Source organism: Perkinsus marinus (genome assembly GCF_000006405.1).
Source record: "Perkinsus marinus ATCC 50983 genomic scaffold scf_1104296929362, whole genome shotgun sequence".
Taxonomy (NCBI): domain Eukaryota; phylum Perkinsozoa; order Perkinsida; family Perkinsidae; genus Perkinsus; species Perkinsus marinus.
In genome coordinates this window covers 152,900-164,117 of record NW_003216476.1, presented here as the reverse complement: position 1 = coordinate 164,117, position 11,218 = coordinate 152,900, and the positions used below count along the sequence as shown (strand labels likewise).

Here is an 11,218-nt window from a genome sequence, read left to right as displayed (position 1 = left end):
AAGGCGATGATTTCTTGCAAGGGTTATGTTATTGTCGATCATATATATAATATTCACACTGATTGGAGTTTCACCCGTGATACGTAAAACACTAGCGAAAAAAATATTCCACAAATTTCACAGAGTATTACGCCACTTCACGCAAAGCGGGTGAAACTCCTCGAAAATGAAATGAGTTTTTTGCGACACCTCACCAGAAGCTGATTTTCGATTTTCTAAACCTGTACGAGAGCAAAATGAAAATTACATCTATTTCCGAATCGAAAATGGTTTTGTTCAGAAGTGTCGCGAGTGCGAATTTCAGAATTAATTTCGCCTTCTATCGTAAATAGCCATCCCAGAAGTCATCACGAAGTTCACAAGGACTCTATGGAACATACGATGTTTCCTGAGGCACATACTCTAAAACTACACCTAAAATCTACGCTCGTTGTCTTCAGGGAAGGAGGATACTAGTAAACCAGCTTACACGGATGGGGTAGAGTAACTAGGCTTATACTCTTCTTTGGGAGCGGACATAGCTAACTCAAGTAGTTTAGGGTGAGAGATACTTCTTTATCTTAGTCATGCTTCTGAATTGATGAGTGATATATTAAAACTGTCGGGCGGGCGAGGTTGATGAATCTTCGAGTACATGGTTGAGTACAGGCTAGACGCCAGCTGCTATTGTCTCAATCTCATCATTATTGTGTAGGCGGAGCGGAGCTAAGGGATGATCAACATCACAGCATGAATCAAGGAATACGAAAGATATCATGTTGTTCTTCCACAAGGTGCCGACGACGACCTCAGGAACTTCCATTATATTTACTATTCCGTAAGAGTGGCTATACGCGACGAAACGCTTATTGCCGGGCTTTATGAACTAGCAACTGACCGCCCGAAAACCGGGGGCCCGTTTAGCTTTGAGAGAGAATATCCCCAGGCTTTGATGAAAAGGAGGAACATGCTCCTTACGTGATGATATTTACTAGAGGTTAACTTGTGTAGACCTTGTAACTTGCTGACTTGATCGCTTGACATTCCCTTAGACTTAGGATGCAGTTCTAATCTCGTTCGCCCTGTAGCGTAATCGATTGGTGCGTCACACCACCAAGGGGGCGTCACGCTTTGTGGAACCATACGGAATTACCTTGCTTACGAGCTTTGGTGTACTGTACTTAGTCGACTTTCGGACTAACGTACTGTCGAGTTCACTAGTAATAGCAGAACGATCTTGGTCACTGTAGTTCTCCTCTCGACGGACTACATTTCTGGTAGCAGCTCCTTGTTGCTATTACTACAACTTCGTTCTCCTTAAGCTTGGTTATCCCTTATCAGTGGTTAAGACCTTCCTCTACGTGCTTGGTTCCCAATGTCGACACCTGGTAACGATCTTGGCATTCAGAAGAAGGATCTGTCGCTGATTGAAGAGCAAGCCAGAGCAGATGCTACTGCTGCTGGTATGGACGACGATGCTACTCAGTACCACATACGGTTGGCCATTGACCATGCCAGAGATTACAACGACCTCTTTGACGCCTTGTCAACTCGGGCTGAGGCTGGTTCTGTACGCCCTCAGGCTCCAGTTATCGACCGTGGCCACAAGGAGGAACTTCGTGTCAACCTGCAAATGCCTGAACGATACAATGGTACCACCGACTTTGCCGCATGGTTGAGACGCTATGAGAACACTGCTAATGCTGCCGGTTGGACTTCGGCTACGAAGGCTTCTCGCTTAGGAATGTACCTTACCGATGAGTTCTACGAGATGTGGGATCAGTACGCCCCTAAGCAGACCTTCGAGGAGGACGGTCGGATCATGCTGCAGATGCTGGCTCGTCGTCCAGCGGATGCTCTCTTGGACAACTTTCATGATCTTCGGTGGGCTCCTGGTACTAACGTCGGTACGTTCTTGGCACGTGCTCGACGTATGTTGACCGAATACAATAAGAAGTTAACTGATGATAAGAAGCTCTCTAACGCTTCCCTCGACCAGATGATCCTCAACAAGTTGATCGCCTTGGCCCCAGCTTCAGCGAAGGCGGAGCTGAGACGACGTCAGCCTACCCGCATTTCCCTAGCGGGCCCGGGCCGTTAGCGGCCCGGGCCGCGCAAAAATTTGATTTTCCCGCCTCACGGCCCCTTTTCCGTGTATTTGCCGACCCGGCGAGAAACCTCCCCGGATTTCCCGGCCGGGGAACCGGGTTCCCGCATTCCGGGTCCCCGCAGTCCGTGTTCCGGACTACTTGAAAATTCTAAGTTGAAATCCATGCTGATCAGGAGCACGTGACTGATCGCCACGAAAATATGCGCTCGCCCAATTCCTCACCGTTATAGGTATATCGCTCACAGTTCCGTGAGGTTGTACCATGCGGCATGGAATGCCTCATTCTACATGCCTATGGAAGTATGATACTTCCATGACTGGATAGGATTATTCATTCTCATTGATGTCTCACAGTGAGAAGCATCGTAGTCTACGATTCGTAGAGAAGCTAGAAGTCGAACACCGCGGGGCCCCAAGCTCAAGGCCCTTGAGTCAAGGGTCGAGCATCGGAGAAGCGATATCACGATATTATAATCGGAAGGAGCAGGGGGAAGTCACTGTGGACGGTGATTCTCTGAATTCTCTATTTCGCGTGTGAGCAACGCAACCTGAGCAGTCCATGCTTAAGGGTGATTCCGTTATATAGGCGTGCGCTACAATTTGTAGCGCGTCTCGTACGATAAGCGTCTTACCTCTGAACAATGCAGACTGGACTTCAGAGTTTTCAAAACTTGGTTTTGAGAGCCTCAAGTTGAGGCTCTGAGCCCCAAGCGGAATACCATGAATAAGCCGCTTATTATAAGCGTAGCGCGCCAGATCCGGGAATCCCGGCACGGGTGCGCCCCGGTGACTCTTAGCGGGAACATGCGTGGGTGCGGGATTCCCGCAACACACCTCAGTTATATACGTGGCGGGTCGGGGGCGCCAAGAACCCCCGATGCTCATACCTAGCTCGTACCGAATCACCGTACCAGACCCACGAGTGGAATATTTAAATGGGAAACTGATTGAAGAATGTGTTCTTGGCCATGCGGAAAATTCAAAATGAGTTTCCCCCGGAAACATTATAGGTTTCTGGATGATTCCCCACCTCAACCGTACAATAGCCGGCTCAGAAGCACCCGTTGGAGACAGTGAGGCTATAGCCCAGCGCGACATAGACATGTATGATCCCGAAAGGCCCGATCGAGAAAGAAACAAGTACACCGTATGGAACACCTCCATTGTTGCCATAACCTGAGAACTTGCGATGCTTTGGTACACACGTACCAATTATGACTACATGTATATGGGGAAATCTTATTTCTAAAGAATAGGCCTCTTTTCTAAAGAAGTTTAGCGCACGCTCTCACCTGCATTTCGAATTAACCCTGGATTGCAGCCTGGCCTTGGATAACAGTTCGGGTTTCTGGTTTTCCGTCGGGTTTCGGGTGGGGTTTCGGGTTTCCCTTTCTCCGCTTTCACCTGCAGTTCTTGTTTTCTTTGGAATTTGCAGTTTAGATTCCTACTCGCGTTACGGTCATCACCTGTATGTCAACCTTTACTTTCCATCAATGGCGCGCTGATATTCTTTGGTTTTTATGCATATCGCTTAGATTTGATGCAGTGCCCACACGTATATGGTTCTAGATTCTCCCCTACGATGATTCAGGTGTCAACAATAATCTGACACCAAAGATGTGGATCTCCCAGAGTATGCCACTAAATTCCTGAAAGGCTGGCTTTCTCAGAATGTATGTACAGCGACGCTGTGTGAGGATAGGAGTTCGATGGTCACAGATGAAGTCGACAGATTGTGACGAGTTTTGGACCAAAGCTTTTGCTTGGGAGGCTTCGATCGGCTGTGTGTTTGCAACAGTCGGGTTTGGTCATTTTGAGTATTTTACATCTTTTCGATCAGGTATTGCAAGTGGGATTCGTTGAGAAGTCATGACCTTAACTATCATTGTCTGGCTCAATTTACACTGTTGTTGCTGAGTGCTGGGACTTGCCCTATTTCGAGTATCAGATACTCGAAATAGGGATATTTCGGCTATTTCGGATACAACGGCGAGATACTCAGTATCTTGCCGTTGTTCCTGAGTTTGAACTCACTGTAAAGGTCTCATGACGTGAGGAGCCACCTGAAAGGATATGTCACTACAGATGATTGACCTACAGCGTACGCTGTTGTGTGTAGGAGATGCTTGTTGTGGATGTCATGATGTTACTCAATAACCTCTCGAGGATGAGTAAACCGTGGTTCATTACGGGATGAAGCGGTTGTGGAGAATCTCCACTAATCAATCTAATTAATGGCTACTTGAAATTGGGTTCTCATGATTTGTGAAACTGACAACCTTCGAAAGGGTTGTAAGTTCGCCATTGATGAACACGACAGTCTAGTGAAATGGTGAAAACCGATGGTGAGATTATGGAATCGATGAGCTTCAGAGCTTATGTGTTGACAGCTTTTGTTTGGAAACAGAAGCCACGGTGCACTGCGCAATGTGCAACCTCCAACGCCTAGTATTCTAAAAATACTGAAACAAAGTGCGGTGCGCTGAAGAACGCCATCTAGTTTGAGTAGCAATCCACAACAATCGTTTCTTCAGAACTTTTTCATGATAATTTATGGAGATGAAAGCTCGCAAAGATCATAATATGATAATCTGACTTTTGTTCTCGCGCGATTCATCGTCAGCAACTAGCAGATTCATCTGGACTTCATTGTCGCAACAGACATTTGTTTGAGTATGTCGCATTCACCTAGGAGTGATTACATTGCTGATGCCATCATGGACGTCAATGCTCACCATAACCACCGCCTCCCCGCAGCAAATAAAGTAACCGTCTTGACCCCAAGAACGACCCCAGGAGTTTCTAATGATGTAGTAACTGAGCGGCGAGTATCCAAATCTATTAGATATACCACGCTGTTAGCAACCGAGGCTCTCGCACCGAGTGATAAAGTCAATCGCATCTGACAGAAAAATTGGAAATGTCAGCTCTTACTCTTGTCCTTCATCAGCTCCATAACCAACAGCCACAACGCCATGATTCAGTTGACCATGACACATGGCTGAGAAGCACGATGCTTCATCCGCATCAGCATCGATTGCATATCTTACGGGATGAGTATACTCCGGAATGATAGAATTGAAGAGATGATTCCGCAACCATGCCCAGAGAAACAGGAGCAGCCACCAGCGCTCCCATCAGTGCCTTGTCCGTTTGGGGTAGGTATTTGTAGCCAGTTACTTCTCCGACCTGTGCAGAGCGGAGACATTACGGAGGATGCTCAGGATAAGCGAGACGGAATATGAAGGAGTAATCACTCAGAAGTGTGGGCCAATATTACGTATGAAAATACAGCAAGAGTGGTACTCTTAGAGTACGTCTATTCTTACTGGGAGTCCGTCGGCTCTTTTCTCGAGCGACTGATTGCAAGACTCGCTCCAGATATTGTAAGGATAGGTCGACTCTTGGTCGATTCCATGGTCTCTTATGTAGTTATAGGCGAAGCGGGGTAATCCTCCTTGGCAACCACTAAGATGAGAAGTACAAGTGAACCGTAGGTGGCCCAGCGGTCTCAGTACACTTACTGATTCCCATATGACCGGCTGCAATCCACGAGCTGTTGTTCGGAAAAGGACAACAGTTCACCAGTAGCGATAGCATGCTTCGCTTCGAGAGCACCTGAATAACACAAAAGCTAGGGTTTCTTGAGCTGGTCCAGTAGAATGCTACCGGTCACAGCAAATGCCCAACAGCTGCCACAATTTCCTTGATCCTTGACCGGAGTGAGTACATTCTTGTCTCTCCAATCAACCGAGGACGGGAGAGTAGGGTCAGTTCCAGCTAGCACGTGGGGCTTTCATTTGACACCAAGGAAATCATGCCTCACACTCATCAACAAATCCATCTCTCTCCATCTCCCCATGCGTTTCGATTGAACTGAGCCTAACAGCAGCAAACTCCTCGAAAGTGAGATCCGCGAACTCGTTGACTGCCAATTTGTACGACAAATCTGAACCAGTTCTGCACCAGTCACGTGGCGAACAGCAGAAACCACGCACTCTGGGCGTTGACTTTCTGAATGTAATCCAGGTTATCCTGGAAAATTGCGGCCCTCTTGATCTCCTCTTCCCCACTCTCGTAGCTCTTGCCATACCTTGGAAGAATATCAGTATATCGCAGTACATCATAGGTTATGTCCCACTTTTTTTGGAAACCAAGGAAAGCTAAGCCGGCCGTGTCGACATCCAGAGACTCGTACAAAGGCAAAAACGCGAGTAGAACCGTCAGGATGGAAGACATTATGAACGAATCAGAACTTCTGATTCAGAAGTAAGCGTGCTATTCTAGCATTGCTAATGCAAGGCAAGCAAGAACATCAACTCTCGTCGGGGGAGTTGGCTGTATACCGGAACACGCAAGATTAACAGAGCGGCTAGAGCAAAGATCGCTTCTCAAGAGTTCATGGTAAGCATGAATATTTGAGTGATGAAGTTGCTCGCGGCGATGTCACACGAGCGCGCATGTTGAAGGATTTGGGACAGATAAACTAAGTAGTGATTCTAACGCTCCGATTAAATATCCCACTCCTGGGGGCGTGGGTCTGGTGGGCTGGAAGACAGAAGTTCTGTGGCTTCCAGCCCTCGAAGCATCGAGTTAGTCCGACGAGCGCCTCTGCTGGCGCCGCGCACGTTGCTCTCCGGCGGGCGCATGCCGGCGATGCGACGCCGCGCACGCTCGACCAACCGATGCTTGCTCCCGGGAGTGGCGGGCTGGGTTGAAAGAAATTATACACGGCATATGCCGTCTGGTTCTGTAAAGCTGCGGCGACGTTCGCCTGCACAGGTCGTTTTACGACGCACCCCGGATAAGGGTGGAGGACGCACCGCGGATGATATGCACGTGTGTGACGGAGACGCACTGTGTGACGCGCCCTCCGTATCGGTATTTAACTTGTGTTAACTAGTTAACACTTATTAAATATCCCACTCCTGGGCGCGTGGGTCTGGTGGGCTGGAAGACAGGAGGTGTCTGTGGCTTCCAGCCCTCGAAGCATCGAGTTAGTCCGACGAGCGCCTCTGCTGGCGCCGCGCACGTTGCTCTCCGGCGGGCACATGTCTTTCCTCTTGTATGTGATGCCAACCGTCACTTGCGCCTCAAAATCCTCAACTTTAGCTTCTCCATTCATCGCGGATATACCCAGGCGGCACATCCCCTTTAGTTTCGATGCCAGTCGGTCCAGCTCTGCTACCTAAAGGAACAATCCAGAAAAACTTGAAACTTTTCTAATGGTTAGGAACACATTCTTCAATCAGTTTCCAATGTAAGTGTCATCATCACATTCTCCTTATTTCTATCAAACCCTGGGAAACGCTATCTCCCAAAGCTAGATGGGAAGCTGATCCAGACAACTACACACACGATATCAGACGAATAGCGCCGCGTGCGGTATGTACATCGATAAAATAATAGAGGTTGAGATGAGATCACCGCCGCCACTACTCCATGAAGGTTACTCTATAGAGGCTTGCGATAAGATCCTTTACTTTTCACGCGCCACGAAATTCCACTTTTGTTAAAGACACCCTGCATATACATACCGTATCCTATCTTACTGTAAAGGGCTTATACTCTCAGCATAGTAATTATACATTATCATAATCATAGTCCGCCACCGGATATGTAACAGTGTGGGAAAATATGCACATAAGTTGGTAACAATATAAAAATTCTGACGAATTTGTACATACAGTGAAGAAACTCCTGCACTCAGCTGAGCATACATTCCAACACTGCCCTGCTCCCAGGCCTTCCAAGAAACACACTTACATCGTTCATATCCTCATAAGCAGCCGCCAGCCTCTTCACGTGCCGATCCAGCGACAATATCCTAGTGCCATTGAAAGTAGTCCGCATAGTAGTAAAAACGCCTCCCTCTAGCGCAAGCGCATGAAGAAAAGAAGATTTGCTGAGCCTAGGTGGCGCGATCTGACCAATGACTGCTACTACCAATTCAGATGTGTTATTATTACTAGTAGTTCGCCGTTGCACAGGAGAGTATCTTCTTCCCCGTCGGTTGCGCGGGCAACCTCAAGATACGTCTTCGAGATCTCCTCATTGAAGGCGATTATTTCTTGCAAGGTTATGTTATTCTCGATCATACATATAATATTCACACTGATTGGAGTTTCACCCGTGATACGTAAAACACTAGCGGAAAAAATATTCCACAAATTTCACAGAGTATTACGCCACTTCACGCAAAGCGGGTGAAACTCCTCGAAAACGAAATGAGTCTTTTGCGACACCTCACCAGAAGCTGATTTTCGATTTCCTAAACCTGTACGAGAGCAAAATGAAAATTACATCTATTTCCGAATCGAGAATGGTTTTGTTCAGAAGTGTCGCGAGTGCGAATTTCAGAATTAATTTCGCCTTCTATCGTAAATAGCCATCCCAGAAGTCATCACGGAGTTCACAAGGACCCTATGGAACATACGATGTTTCCTGAGGCACATACTCTAAAACTACACCTAAAATCTACGCTCGTTGTCTTCAGGGAAGGAGAATACTAGTAAACCAGCTTACACGGATGGGGTAGAGTAACTAGGCTTATACTCTTCTTTGGGAGGACATAGTTAACTCAAGTAGTTTAGGGTGGTTTCCGTAAAAGTGGCTATACGCAACGAAACGCTTATTGCTGGGCTTTATGAACTAGCAACTGATCGCCCGAAAACCAGGGGCCCGTTTAGCTTTGGGAGAGAACATCCCCAGGGCACGATAAAAAGGAGGAACATGCTCCTTATGTGATGATATTTACTAGAGGTTAACTTGTTAACCTAGGTTGAATACCGAGGTACGCTTCGCTACCGATTCGCACTGCAGAGATGTAACCGTGAGGCGAGCGGATCTTCCCCGAGTTCCGTATGTCATAGCATGGTCACGGGTTGAAGGATCGTCTGTATTTTAACCCAATCCCACCACTCCCGGGAGCAAGTACCGAAAAGGGTGCAGACACGCACTGTCGTCGGCACACTCACTGAGTGTCACTCAGACTCTGTGTCTCTGAGTGTCTTTCCCTCGTCGATACTTCTAGGGTCGGTCCGTACCGAATCACCCTACCAGACCCACGAGTGTGATTTTAAATGGGAAACTGATTGAAGAATGAGTTCTTGGCCATGCGGAAAATTCAAAATGAGTTTCCCCCGGGAACATTATAGGTTTCGGGATGATTCCCCACCTCAACCGTACAATAGCCGGCTCAGAAGCACCCGTTGGAGACAGTGAGGCTATAGCCCAGCGCGACATAGACATGTATGATCCTGAAAGGGCCGATCGAAAGAGAATCGAGTACACCGTATGGAACACCTTCATTGTTGCCATAACTTGACAACTTGCAATGCTTTGGTACACACGTACCAATTATGACTACACTTATATGGGTCTAGATTCTCCCCTGCGATGATTCAGGTGTCAACAATAGTCTGACACCAAAGATGTGGATCTCCCAGAGTATGTCACTAAATTCCTGAAAGGCTGGTCACTTCCTTTTCAGAATGTATGTACAGCGCGATTAGGATGCCTGTGCTCGCCCACGTGTCACGTGTATGCACGAGCAAGTGTGGGGCCCGAACCTACCCTTTATCGAATCTCTTCCTGAGGTTCTCCTTCGTCTCTCTATCACATCGATACTCTTACCTATACCTCGGGTTTGGGTCGATATCGGATCGGTATTATGGACGACGATAGTGAGATCATACATGGTGCATCATCCGATATAAAGCGCTTTGCTTTTTTGGGTGACACGGTGGAGAAATCTGAGATCGAGGCTCACTCCAACGACAAAACTGATTATTTTTCGGAGAGGTATCTTCGGAAATTGAATGATCCTCACCAAGCGGCTATTACTATCCTTGGTTTCGGGAAATTCGTTCCATACAATCAAACCAAAGGTTTATGTCTTCTCTGTCCTTCGGGCAAACGGGTCCGCTCTTTTCATAACTTTACAATGTGGTCAACTCACATCGTTCCCCTGACCGTCACTCGCCCTCTATATGCTCTGTGTGGTAACCTTCACGAAACTTGTGTGTCTATAGAGTGGTGCAAACACTGGTCTGTGACGCGCTCGCCAGCGAAGCTGGTTACTCTATGCTTGTGTATTCTATTTGATGTTTGAGTTGCTACCGGTCCTTACTGTTAATGCGAGGTTTATCATTTGCAAATTGCTGTTGGGGGCGGTGGCTCGATTTGCTCATTCTCTGTCACCCGGTCTACTGTCTTGGACGTGCAATCCTCAGCTGTGTGAGGATAGGAGTCCGATGGTCACAGATGAAGTCGACAGATTGTGACGAGTTTTGGACCAAAACTTTTGCTTGGGAAGCTTCGATCGGCTCTGTATTTGCAACAGTCGAGTTTAGCCATTTTGAGTATTTTACATGTTTTCGATCAGGTATTGCAAGCGGGATTCGTTGAGAAGTCATGACCTTAACTATCATTGTCTGGCTCAATTTACACTGTTGTTGTTGTTGAGTGCTGGGACTTGCCCTATTTCGAGTATCTTGCCGTTGCTCCTGAGTTTGAACTCACTGTAAAGGTCTCATGACGTGAGGAGCCACCTGAAAGGGTACGTCACTACAGATGATTGACCTACAGCGTACGCTGTTGTGTGCAGGAGATGCTTGTTGTGGATGTCATGATGTTACTCAATAACCTCTCGAGGATGAGTAAACCGTGGTTCATTATGGGATGAAGCGGTTGTGGAGAATCTCCACTAATCAATCTAATTAATGGCTACTTGAAATTGGGTACTCATGATTTGTGAAACTGACAACCTTCGAAAGGGTTGTAAGTTCGCCATTGATGAACACGACAGTCTAGTGAAATGGTGAAAACCGATGGTGAGATTATGGAATCGATGAGCTTCAGAGCTGATGTCTTGACAGCTTTTGTTTGGAAACAGAAGCCACGGTGCACTGCGCAATGTGCAACCTCCAACGCCTAGTATTCTAAAAATACTGAAACAAAGTGCGGTGCGCTGAAGAACGCCATCTAGTTTGAGTAGCAATCCACAACAATCGTTTCTTCAGAACTTTTTCATGATAATTTATGGAGATGAAAGCTCGCAAAGATCATAATATGATAATCTGACTATTGTTCTCGCGCGATTCATGGTCAGCAACTAGCAGATTCATC

At 47.1% G+C, this 11,218-nt stretch overlaps 3 protein-coding genes across 4 annotated transcripts in view; 1 reads left to right on the top strand and 2 right to left on the bottom strand.

Moving 5' to 3' along the window:
• The window catches only part of Pmar_PMAR015862 (conserved hypothetical protein), a gene marked incomplete at both ends in the record, with an annotated part of 2,508 nt that extends 1,989 nt beyond the window's left edge, over positions 1–519 (bottom strand). Inside the window, one exon of the mRNA XM_002787461.1 lies at positions 489–519. Coding sequence (XP_002787507.1) covers positions 489–519 — 31 coding nt within the window. The remainder of the gene's footprint in view (positions 1–488) is intronic.
• Positions 520–1,354: 835 nt separating this feature from the next.
• Pmar_PMAR015861 (hypothetical protein) lies at positions 1,355–2,080 on the top strand (the record flags this gene model as incomplete). Its single annotated transcript, XM_002787460.1, has 1 exon — positions 1,355–2,080. One exon carries the CDS (start codon positions 1,355–1,357, stop codon positions 2,078–2,080), a length of 726 nt encoding a protein of 241 aa, XP_002787506.1.
• A 2,342-nt stretch (positions 2,081–4,422) lies between these two features.
• On the bottom strand, positions 4,423–6,328 carry Pmar_PMAR015860 (cathepsin L, putative; the record flags this gene model as incomplete). 2 transcript variants are annotated; one of them, XM_002787458.1, is made up of 9 exons in its annotated part: positions 4,450–4,777; positions 4,825–5,090; positions 5,140–5,278; positions 5,419–5,557; positions 5,614–5,707; positions 5,759–5,869; positions 5,916–6,038; positions 6,088–6,182; positions 6,231–6,328. In XM_002787458.1, 8 exons carry the CDS (start codon positions 6,326–6,328, stop codon positions 5,020–5,022), a joined length of 870 nt encoding a protein of 289 aa, XP_002787504.1. In that variant the 3' UTR covers positions 4,450–4,777; positions 4,825–5,019. The 2 variants fall into 2 exon arrangements, with proteins under 2 accessions (XP_002787505.1, XP_002787504.1); XM_002787459.1 differs by having other exon boundaries at positions 4,423–5,090.
• Between the last annotated feature and the right edge of the window lie 4,890 nt (positions 6,329–11,218).